This window comes from Poecile atricapillus, chromosome 3 (assembly GCF_030490865.1).
Source record: "Poecile atricapillus isolate bPoeAtr1 chromosome 3, bPoeAtr1.hap1, whole genome shotgun sequence".
Classification (NCBI taxonomy): Eukaryota; Metazoa; Chordata; class Aves; order Passeriformes; family Paridae; genus Poecile; species Poecile atricapillus.
Genome location: NC_081251.1, coordinates 33,266,072 through 33,278,092, shown reverse-complemented (window position 1 = coordinate 33,278,092; position 12,021 = coordinate 33,266,072). Strand labels below are relative to the sequence as shown.

The 12,021-nt window shown below is 44.3% G+C and overlaps 1 protein-coding gene across 1 annotated transcript in view; it reads left to right on the top strand.

Moving 5' to 3' along the window:
• Window positions 1–4,634: 4,634 nt before the first annotated feature.
• Window positions 4,635–12,021, top strand: part of ELOVL4 (ELOVL fatty acid elongase 4) — a 39,671-nt gene continuing 32,284 nt past the window's right edge. The window contains exon 1 of the mRNA XM_058836837.1: window positions 4,635–5,052. Within this exon, the coding sequence (XP_058692820.1) occupies window positions 4,953–5,052 (100 nt within the window). The 5' untranslated portion in view covers window positions 4,635–4,952. The remainder of the gene's footprint in view (window positions 5,053–12,021) is intronic.

Genomic DNA, 12,021 nt, shown 5'->3' with positions numbered 1-12,021 from the left:
ACATCTCATGTACTGGATATACACATTAGCTTCATGGTTAGTGACATCTCCCACACAGGAATCAATTATAAATTAATCTCTCAAAATGGCACTGGGAAAAACTGGACTAATGGCTCCCCTTCTGAACCAGTACTAAACAGCTGCAGTTTAAGCCGAATGCAGCCCAGCACTGCAGGCCAACACTTCCAATCTCTGCCCAGACTGCAGTAAATTGGGTTAGTTCTACAGTTTAGGAAAAAAACTCTAAATATAATGATCCTGAGTCAAACCACAGTTATATTTACTTGCAAGTAAAGCCTGATAAGGCTTTGGAGAAAGCTGCCCACCACTTCCTCATCTTCTTCTTGGAACCAAATTTTTATGCAGAAAGATGAAAAGGAAATGTCAATATGTATAGAGAGCCCTTTGGAAACAAAACTTGCATTTACTTCAATGTGAGTGTTCAATCTGGCCCTTGACCATTTAAACCAGGATATTAAACACACTTTAATTCTCATATTTCTGTTAGAGCCACAGTAAAAATGTGGTGTTCAAAACATAAAGTTGACGCATATGAGAAATCCAATTCAGTACTGGTGACAACAGTGAGGTGGAACCTTGTGGGAACTTACATCAAAGGTAAGCTTTGGCCAAAGCCTGCACTGAGCATTAGCATCTCTGGACACTTTCTGATGCATCACTCCAATATATTTGGTTTGAAAAAAAACTCTTTTGATGCAGTTAAATATATGAAAGGACAGATAGCATCTAGCAGATGGTTTAGAAAACAAAAAGCAGGATCTGTTTCAGGTCCTATGGGAGACTCTGTGCTGTGGAATACCTGTGTGCAGAGTTACCCCACCTCAAATTATGGAATTAACAGTATGTTACGTAATTAAAAAAAAAAAAAAAATTAATTGGTGCTGAAAGACACATTGTTGGTTTTAATGTTATTATTTTTAAAAATTATTGTTGTTTGAAAACAGCTTCTTTTAAGCTTTTATAGTATAAAGCTTAAATAAGCCTCTCTGTTAAAGCAGATAGCAGCTGTATTATTGCATATGAATACACTTGAGCCTGTAGTTGTTGATTCAAAGATCAAATGAGCTTGTTTCGGCTCAGCTAGAAGTCTTTATAAGGCATATCAATTCGAAAGTTTTAATGAAAGGAGCATTTCAATTGGACAGTCTGTGCAAGAAAATTCCATGCACTGCAAATTAATGTGCTAATTTAGTTAATCATTTTCCCTCCTAAGACATTGATGGTATGAAATGAAAAAAATATGAGAATTCAATAATTAAAGTAATTAAAACACATTTCTAAAGTTAAATGTGTTTTCAACATTTAAATTTGGTCATGCTCAACATATTTAATACTTTATGCACCTTTTTACTGATAAGTGAATAGATTGTCCCTTACCACATCATGTAACATTTAGACCTGTCAAGTGTGTTGATTCAAGCAATTTTATGTTTTCCCACCAGGTAGGCTCCTGGTTGTGGTGATTCTCTTTGTAGCAAGGCAGAGTTCTTCTACTGCTGTTTTTGTCTTTTATTGAGCTGCCTGGAGGGATCACTGGCGGCAACTTACAAATCTCTGACTGCTTTCTTCCTACTACACTTCATAAATATTACCAAATATACCTGCATTACATTTTCCCCTTTCAGCAGTTTCCTTGCTAACCTGAAGCAAAACCTGAGTGGGAATACTTTCAACTCGTGCAGAAGCATCTGCTGATTCATCAATCACTATGATAGCATATGGTTCACTGAAATTAATGCATAAATGCATTTTTACAAGCACGACTAAAGGTGCTGATGATCAGGAACTTGTAGCATTTCTATCGCTATTTGTTTGTCTCATGAAGAAGCAGAAAATGGCTTGCAACAGTTCTGAAATGACACATCACTGGGAGTTTTTTACAAAAATATCTGGAAGAAATACAAACGGTTGGTATCTGGAATGGGAACTGGGAGGAGACCTTCCTAGAGCCACCTGTCCCACGACTTCCTGTTACCTGCACCCTTCCCAAAGCACACAATTGCCTGCTGCCAGCACAAGCACCCTGGAGCACTGGGCAAATGGCTGGAGCACAGCTGGGAATTCGTGTGTGTGTGTTCCTCTGGGATCAGCTGACACAGACCTGCCTTTTCCTGGCACAAATCTGCCCATCTGAGATGTCCAGGTTTTAGGAATGTGTAGATTACCAAGTAGAAGATGACAACACTGGCTAACTAATGATATTGAAAAGTCATCATTTTCTGACTACCATGCTGGAGATTTCCTTGGAGGATATTTTTATACTATGCCTTTGGATGCCTCCCTATTCTGCTCTCTTTAAGTAGAAGACATGGTCTCAGCATTCTAAAGGCAGCATATCTTGTTGGGTGCACAAATGTGGAAAACTCACTGAGATGTGTTTGGAAGCCACAGACATAGATGTAATCTTAAAAGCACATCCACATATTTGCAGGCTGAAAGTTAAACTAATGAAAATATTCATAAATTTCAGCACTTTTTTTAAAGGCAATCTCAAAGCACAGAGGAAGTCACTCTGGTTAGATACTTCATCTTCTCCCTGTTGTCCAAACCCTGCAACTCGATTGTGGCTCCTCTCAAGACTTAATGGCTCCGTGTACAATCATATTGCTAATAGAAAGAATTTAATTGCCATTAAGAAAAGTTATCAAATTTGAAATAGATGAAACAGTAAATTGGATGATACAAACATTTTATAAACAACAATTATTGGTGTCAGTTGTGCAGAAAATACTTCCACAGAATAAATAGGCATTCTAATAAAGAAGTAAGCATATGAAGGCTATAATATAAATAATTACTAACAGAAATACGTATTCATATTGCTAATATGTCTTGCTCCTTTTTTTTTCTTTGGTAGACTGTGGATCTTCACTCCTTGTGTTGGCAGCACTCTCCTAAGTCCACATCTTACCCAACAGGGCAGGGGAGTGCAAACCTTTGTCATGTTGATTCATTCAGCAGCCTGTTCTGTTTCAAGCCTGTGGCCAATGCAAATGGCCACATACCAATTTGAGGATTATGACTCAACCTCCTGGTTTCCTTTTGATTTAAATGGTTTAAAAGTTCTGAAGCTGTGCTTTAGACAATGCTAACCACGTATCAAGATACTAAATGTCCAACAATACACCCCAGTGGTTTCTCCTATTGGAGGCACAGGAAACAGCTAACTCTACACTGTCTGCCTGCAACTTGAGAAGCAGACTGGTGTTCACCTTGCCCTACACAGTGACAGATCCATTTCAGAGCTCTCACCAGACCTTCTGCCATGATCACTGCCATTAATATAAGGCAGAACTCAAGTCACTGTATTTCATGAAGAATTTTGATTGACTTCTCGTGTGAGAGAAGTAGCACCTGTGCATACATCCGCATAGGATATCCTTGCTTTGCTCCAACTTTCAGCCAGCATTGGGATAAGTTGGACTTCCCTGTCCATCGAGGCCTCCAAAAACATTTATTTTTGTAAAAATAGACATAGCTTCTCTTCCGCTTCCCAGCGAAGGTGATCCCTACTGCAAACCACTTGGTTTTGGTGCAGTGACTCTGCTTCCAGCAGAGTAACTAGTGATGGCCAGTGAGCCTGTCCCGTCCACAGGGCTGGGATCGCAGCAGCCAGAGCCGTGCGGGAGCTAAGCCGGGGGTGACTCACCCAGGAGGAGGAGGAGTGCGAGCTACGCTCACCAAGACCAAGCGACGACAAGTGACAGAGGCACTGCTGCACTGGAGGAGGGAGAGGCAGACACCATCTGATCTGCTGCCTGCTAGGAGGAAAGCTTGCAACTTGGGTGGAGCAGGTCCCCTCCTGCCCCTCTCTCCCGAGGGTGTCATGCAGCCATTTGCACTATGCAGGATCACGGGACAGACAAGCTGGCCAGGAGGAGATAAGAAGCAAAGGGTGTGGGGAGCAGCAGGTGCCCTCACACCAGACAGAGGGTTTGCTGGGACTGAAACTCAGGGTGCAGAATGGATGCTTCTGCAGCACCCAGCAACACTCCGGGGAGCTGAACCTCTCTGCTCCATGAAGCGACCATAAAGGTCTTGGTCCAGGAGATAAGGGGAGGTGTGCGAAGGGCAACTCGGTGGCGCCTGGAGAAGGCTGGTCAGGGAGGTGCCACCAGGTGGTGGGGCAGGGAGGCAGCGAGGTCCCGTTGCGGTTGCTGGTGTCACCCGTACTGGGAGGAGAAGGGATCTTAGCGGAGGCTCCTGGAAGCAGCAAAAGAGCCTCGATGCGGACAGACGGGGCTAACACCAGCACCGCTCACGCCGGAACCTCGGCGTGTCTGTCAAGGGGTAGCAGGAGAGGAAGAGAGAAGAAAAATCCAAACTGCTACAAAGAGAAAAGAAAGAATGGAAATAGGAGTTGGCTGAAATAGTAATTCCCCCCTCCCCTCCAATCCTGGTAAAAAAGAAAAATTAAAATAATTTAAAATCTTCTATTCGAACATAAAAAGCCACCTGAGATAACGAGCGCCTCCTCGGCAGCCCGAGGGAGGAGGAGCGGGGTCCCCTCGCCTCCCGCACCTGCCCCGGCCGGAGCCGCCGGGCGCCTGCGCGGCCGTGCCGTGCCGTGCCGTGCCGGGCCGTGGGGCCGCGCTCCGCGGGCGCCGCCGGCGGGCAGCGGGACGGCGGCCACGTGACGCCCCCGCCCCGCACCGCGCCGGGCGCTGCGCACCGAGCCACGAGCACCGAGCTGCGGAGCCGCGGCCGCCGCCGCGCCGCCCCCCGCCTCCGCGCCCTCCGCCCTGCCCGCGGGGCACGGGAGCCGGTGACGGGAGCGAGGCGGAGTCTGGAGGGAAGATACGGAGAGATAGAGATTTAAATCACATCCCCGGCTGTAGAAGGGGCAGCAGCAGCAGCAGCCCCGGCGCAGAGGCACGGACGCACGCGCCGAGACAGGTCTGCCGGCTCCGCCGCTGCTGCTGCTGCTCACCATGGGTGCCGCCGCCGCCGAGCCCCCCAGCGCCATGGGCCTGGTGTCCAGCGTGGTGAACGACACCCTCGAGTTCTACCGCTGGACCTGGAGCATCCGAGGTAACGCGCCAGGGCGGCCGCGGCCCCGCCATCGCCGTGCCCGCCGCCCCCCGCCCGCCGCCGCTGATGCGCAGCGGCTCAAAATGGCTCCGTCTCCCGGGAGACGCGGAGCGCGCTCCGGCTCCCCGGGATGGGCCCGCGGCGGGGCCAGACCCCCCCCCGCTCCCGCCTGTCCTCCTCGCCCCTCGGGTGCGCTCGGTGTGGTGTTTGCTTATCGGCCGTAAGCCCGTGTAGCGGCCCGGGGTGCCCGGGGCATCGGTCCGCGGCAAGGTGAGCGCGTCCCCCGGGCGCCCGCGGGTGGACGTAGCGAAATCCGCCTCCCAGGGCCGTGGTTGCTCCGGTCCTCTGCCGCCGCGGCGTGCCTCGGGGTGGTCATACGGGGATCTGATGTCGGAGGTAAGCGCGGTCCTCCGGTAAGTCGTGCCGGAGCTCAGGCGCTCTTCGGCTTCTGCGGCAGGTGGGAGCCCCGCGTCGGCATCGCGTGGAGTTCAGCAAAAGAAATGAGGAAATGGTTGTTACCGCCAGTGCAGCAGCTTTTCATTTTATATTAAACGTGTTTGGGTCAGTTCTGCTGTTTCCCGTTTTCAATGTGCTCCAGTCCTGTATTGGCGCTCCACGACTGCGATGTGGCAGATGCTGAAGGAAGAGTAAATGTCTTGGAATATGGAGAAATGTGCAAAAGCAGCTTTCAGTGCTCGGACAGCAAATGAGGTGGTATCTTGCTGCAGTGAGCGGTAGCTCTGGAAGTGTTATTGGTCAGCGTGAATGGTTCTGTCTCGTGTGCCGAATGAAAGGAGTCGCAGCTTTCACAGTTGCTATTGTGAGTAGCCACGGGCAGCTGGCAGAAGGATCATTTACTCCTCTGGATGTTTTCTTCATCTTTTCGTTGTCCACACAGCGGTGAGGTTTAGCTATTTTGAAACACACGGAGCAAAACTGGAGTGCATGCAACTGTGGATTTATTTCGTGGCAGTGTGATAAGTGGGAATGTGGGGCCTTCATTACAGACGGGAAAGCTCACTGCATCAGCAGTCTTTGCTTTTCCGCCCCCCTCCCTTCTGCCATCTGTCAGATAATAAATTAATCTTACGTTATAGATGGAAGGAGCTCACTTTTTTTCACAATTTTCCTTTCCATAACTTCTGTGTTTTGCAATATTTTAAAAATTGAGCCTGCACGCATATTTTTCTATTCTGTTTTTAAAGACTGCTAGAATATGAGAGCAAATAAAAATGCTTGCAGCAGCACTGCATTGTAATCTACCAGTGTTTGCTCTCTTTCTCTGACTCTTGCAATATACTATTGTTCATAGACTGCCAGGTAACACATGAAAGAGATGCTATTCTAGTCAATCAATAGCATTTTCAGATGAATATAAAAATAGATGGGGGTACAAAGTTGATAACCTTGTAGATTATTTGATTTAATTGAAAAAAAACCCAACTTCAAGTTCTGATAATATTTCCTGAAGTTCAAAAATGTTTATTTAAGTCTGTTAATAGACAGTGTCTATTGTGAGCAAAAATGATGGGGGGGGGGGAGGAGAAGAACAAACAAGTAAATGCAAAGAATGTAACAATTAAGTAACTGACAGTGATATTACATATAGAACAAACTTTTTTTTTTCTGTTTCTTTGGAGGGTGTTACATAGTAGTAGGATGATATGTTATTGCCCCTAAAATATGCATAAGTCTTACTGATTTGCTAAAGGAAAATTTTTGATTTTTACTTTAAGTTCAGTAGCATCGCTGTTAAAGCAGGATTCCATTGTAATGAAGTAATCAGTCCTATTTTGTGGAGAGTTTCTTGTTCCGATTCTTCATTTCAGCAAGTCACTGCAAGGCTAGTTTTGGGTAGAGCCTAAGTAACATGAAAAGCACATTACAGTTCTTATTTATACTCAGTAGTATGTGAAACAAGATTCTCCTGTAGTTTTTACAGTAGGGTAGGGATAGGTGAAACATGTAATATCTCCCATTGCAGTTACAAGGTAGCTCAGGATAAGAAAGTGTTATTCATGAGGCAATGTTGTGTGGCTGTTCAGTGAAATAATTTTTTAATACCCTAAATTCTGCAAAAATACCTGCTCAGTTTGCTGCTTTTCTGCATGTGTCTTTGTTCTGACAAAAATAATTGTCTCCATTTGCCATCTCAGATACATACAGCATCCTTCAGTACCTAAAGGTGTGCGACAAGAGAGCAGGAGTGGGAACTTTTACAAGGGCATGTAGTGATAGGACAAGGTGATGACTTCAGACAGAGAGTACGTTTAGATTAGAAATTGGGAAAAAATTTTCTGCTGGGGGGTGATGTGGCACAGGAACAGGTTGCCCAGAGAACTTGAGGATGCCCCATCCCTGGAATTGGTCAAGGCTCTGAAATTCTAGTGGAAGGTATCTCTGACCATGGCAGGTTAGTTGGAAGTAGATGACTTTAAGGTCCCTTGGAACCCAAACCATTCTATGATATGTTAAAATTGTGAATTCAGCATTGTTATGAATTCATGCAATTCACCTTTGTGTTAAGAGCTATGACAGTGATGTTGCTCAACAGAAAACACAAATTATGGCATGCAAGACCATTGCCTAATGTTCAATATCATTAAATAAAAAAACTATACCACGCAGCAGAGTTGCTCAACAAATGATGCTATGCAATAGCATTACACAATAAATCATACTGAAACACTACTACACAGCAAAATTACACAACAAAATATGAAGAAATTTTATTCCCACTACTACTCCTACACTTATTCTCTCCATTTCCCACTTCCATTTTATTGAACACTTGTGTGTCTTTAGCCCTGTATTCAGCAAGATTGATTTGCCAGCAGGTGTTTTCTCCTGCTGCCTCGGACTCCTGTGATGAGACTTGTGTAGAACTGTGCCAGAACATCCCACTGAGTCTTGTGCTGCTTTATTTTTGCACATTAAAGTTTTGATCATTTTCCTGCCCTGCTTTGTGCTATTTAAAAACCAACTGACCTTTTCTGAGACCAAAAAACCCCCAAAAGACCAAGTATATGATGAGCCTAAATGGATTTTGAGTTGATGTTCCAATTTCTTTTAGCATTAAGTATGCTATCTGAAGCTGATTTGTTTGTGGTTTTGGTTTTTTAAGTCTTGCATTCGGGAATAATAGTAGTGTTCTGTGACTTTTCCCCCATATACATTATCAAATACATTTTCAGCATTAGCTTAATGTTTTTGCTTGTTCATTTGTTGAAAAACTACTTTTTTTCTCTCCTTCCTTGACTACTTTCCAGACACCTTTCATGAAAGCCCAAAATCCATTGTAGCCGTATGCTCACCTAGAAGGCTGAAGGACATTATTTAGGAAGGCATAAACTTCCAGAAGATATAGAAAGGTAAAAAACATGTTCTTAGCGGTCATCAAGAGAAAAAATAAAGGTGGTCGGAGGAACAGTTACTATCAGGAAATATGATCTAGGAATTCCATGCCCTTATTTCTGTGAGGGCATGGGACCAGTTCCATGTAATTGCTAGGGCAGGGCTTCCTTCTTTCTTTCAGCTCAAGTAGCTGGTTGGGGTTGGATTTGCCAGAAAGGATTAAGGGTATGATTAGATGACTGAGCAAGTGACTTAAAGGGAGGTTCCAGGCTGAGTCCAGGGGAACTATTAAGATGAATAACTCAGGACACAATCCAGGAAAGAAGAGTGTGGATATCTCAAAATGTGGGTGAAGAGACCATTGTCAGTTGGAGAGGGGGAACAGGAGACCATGGCTAGAAAAGATTTGTGAAACAAAGTACAAGAAGATTTCTTTAGAGGAGCTAGTTAACTTGAATATACTGAGCTAAGGAACAGAAGGCTTTACTGACTTTGGGTGAGAATGATTGTTCTTGTAGCTCAAGAGTTTAAAGGAGGCAGAGCCATCCCAGGCCACGTGGGACTGCTTTGGAACAGCAACTATTTACAGCTGTTGCAGTTAATAAGATTACAGACTTTTTCCATCAGTAGGAAAGGAGAAAGATGCAAACTTTCACTTTAGTGGTAGGGTGGTGTTCTGCGTAGCATCTTGTTCAGGAGCAACATCAACTGCTGGTTTTATCAGCTGGGAAACTGATAAAAGAGGATGGGACACTTACAGCCACTTGCCTGAAAAGTGAACCAGTGGAGCAGCTTCCTTGAGAAAACCAATTGCCATAAATGCTTTTGCTAGGAGATTTTGGGAATAATTTTTAAATGCCAGGAAGTTCAGGTTCATTTGCTTTTTCAGTCCAGGGAACAGAACCAGAACAAAACACGTTTCTTCTTCCCTTGTACCTTCCCCCATGGAGAACCCAAGTATGACCAAAGAATCCTGGGAGTTTAAGCTTGAGAAAAATTCACTGGGGTTCTTAGCAGAACACTCTGAGTGCAAGTAGTCCCTTGTAGCTGAGGATTTGTGCCAAAGCTGGAGACAAGTAGAATCCCAGTGAAAGTGCTTCAGAGGGTGATGACGGGGAAAGAGAATGAAGGGTGAGATTAAGGTTCATGAAGTCTGTTTCACAGAAACAATGCAGAATGTTTTCCTAAACTTTCTGAGGGCCAGCTGGGCATCAGATTTGGTCATTTGACACAATACTTGTCTTGCAGATACTATTTTCTTCTCAAAGGAACAGTTTTTTCAGTCTGTGGCCATTACTGGGTAAAACACAAGGATTAGACAGGGAGATGGAGAAGCTGTCTCACTGGGCTGACTGTCTTGTGGCAGAAACACAAAGGAAATCCTGTGGCAGAAGCAGCACTTGGAGAAATTGATTACAAAAGTAAAGAATGTTAATGCCTTGATCATATGAGGCTGCTGTCAACTAAAATGAGAAATAGGAGCATCTCAGTTTACTTGATTCATTTGACATTTAATTGCCAGTTCATGAAGGGAGGGAACTTACTAGTGAAGGAAAACAAGAAGGCTTGGTATTGAAGGCAATTTGCTGGGTGTTTGAGGGAAATCCTATCGCCATTTCATCATCAGGAGATTTTACCAGACTGTAAAACTCAAAAGACATAATCAGAACTAAACAGATACCAAGCATTTTTGGAAATGGAAACACCATTCAGAAAAGTACATTAGTGAGGGGGAAATGTCTACTTGGAGATCTTGGGTTAGCAAGCTTCCTGACCTTGGTCATGAGGGAATAGCATCAGCAAAATGAACTCTTATGAATGAGAAGCTGAATTATGCGTGGAAGACTTCTCTTTCCTAAAATGAAGGAGAAGTTGTAGGGATGATATGCAAATCTCAGCTCCAGCAAAGAAATGAAACAGAAAAAAAACCTTCAAAGAGCACCAGTAAGACTGTGATACAAACTTCTGTTTGAACACTCATCATCATATTGCAGAAGGAAAAGGAAATGTGTAGACAAAATGACAAGAACATAACTGAATGTCTGAAAATTCATTCTAAAAGTGTGTAGGTAGCATGTCTTGAAATCTTTGAAGGAAACAAGTTGTTATGAATGCTCTTAAAGGAGAATCCATGGGAAAAAATCAGGAAATGGCTGTATATAGAATTTAACCAAGCTGGTTTCATGGCCTTAGTACTTACTGCAGAAGGCCAAATGACTAGATGTTTAAAATTTGGCACATTGTAAATTGCTGTTGCAGAGTTCTCAGCAAATCCTGTTTTCTCAGCTGAGGCATCATGAGGTGTAAATCAGTACATGGTCCTGGAGCCCCATACTGCAGCCAGAGGTGAAGAATTCTTGAGAAGTTGAAATATCCTTGCTATGAACCAGGTGCAGTCATCCTGGAGACTCCACTGGTTACATAGATTGATCATGGATAGTGGCTGAACTCTTCTTCGTAGGTGTCTGTCGCCCTGAAAACTCAGCTTCTGAGCTTGCTGACATGGTTTTCTAAGGACTTTCCCAGGACAATAACTATAAACATAGATATGTGTACATTCTTTCTGTTACACGTCTTGTGATGGGCATCTTTCATGGCCAGTGCTGTGAGAAAGTGTTATCCTGACCATCCAATCCCTGGCCATGGTCAGAAGCCTATAAATCCTGGGGGGAAAAATAAACTTTCTCTTCTTTTCACCACACCTCGACCTGTGTCCATGTGATCTATTCATCTTCAGCGGCAACAGGTGTCTGTCTCTAGTTGGAGTACCTTGACTATATTTGAAGTGTTTGGAGCTGTCACCCTGCATTTGTGCTGTGCTCAGGGAGAAGAGGCATGTGGCAGGGCTGTGGTTATAGATATGAACCACCAGAAGAGGTTATATTCAAGGCAGCTGTCCTGTGCAACCAGGGAAGAGTGTCAAAGGCTGCATAAGGACAGGTAGTAGAGGAAGCTTAGGGAACATAGCATGTAGTTCCTTTTAAGGTCTTGTAGATCAGGAGTCATGAGGAGTGGGTGAAGCAAGACTCCACTTTTTCCTCTGCCAGTCCAGACAGGTTTTTGGAGTTACTTGATTCAGATGGATTAGGAGAGCATTTAGATAAAAGGTGAATGAATTAAAAGACTCCAAACAGATATGGAGAAGACTTTGAGAGGAAGAATTTGCTAGGATATAAGGCTCAGGGGGAGAAGAGGCTGTTGTGTGTACTGCAGAGTTTTTAGAGGTAAAACAAGTAAGGTTGAATGAATGCCTGAATGGCCTGATAAAGTGGAGCTAAAGGAGAGTTCATTTATCTAAAAAGAGTTGACCATTAAAAGAATGACAGCTTCGGCTTTTAAAGGGTGTTGATATGTGTGGAGTGTTCATGGAGCGCAGAAGTTGTGACAGTGTGATTTTAAGGACAGATCTCATCCATAAGGTAGGACTTCTCTGGCTAGTAAATATATGACAAGGCTTTGCTTTCTCAAGCTGCATTTGGAAACCAAGTTGGAGGTACCACTGCACTTCGTAAGGAGCTCTTTGAGTGGGACTGTCTGACTGACACCTCATTTAGGAGGATGTAGATGCTGAATACAGTTACTGGATTTTGTGTGATGACAAGTGGGTACAGCTAT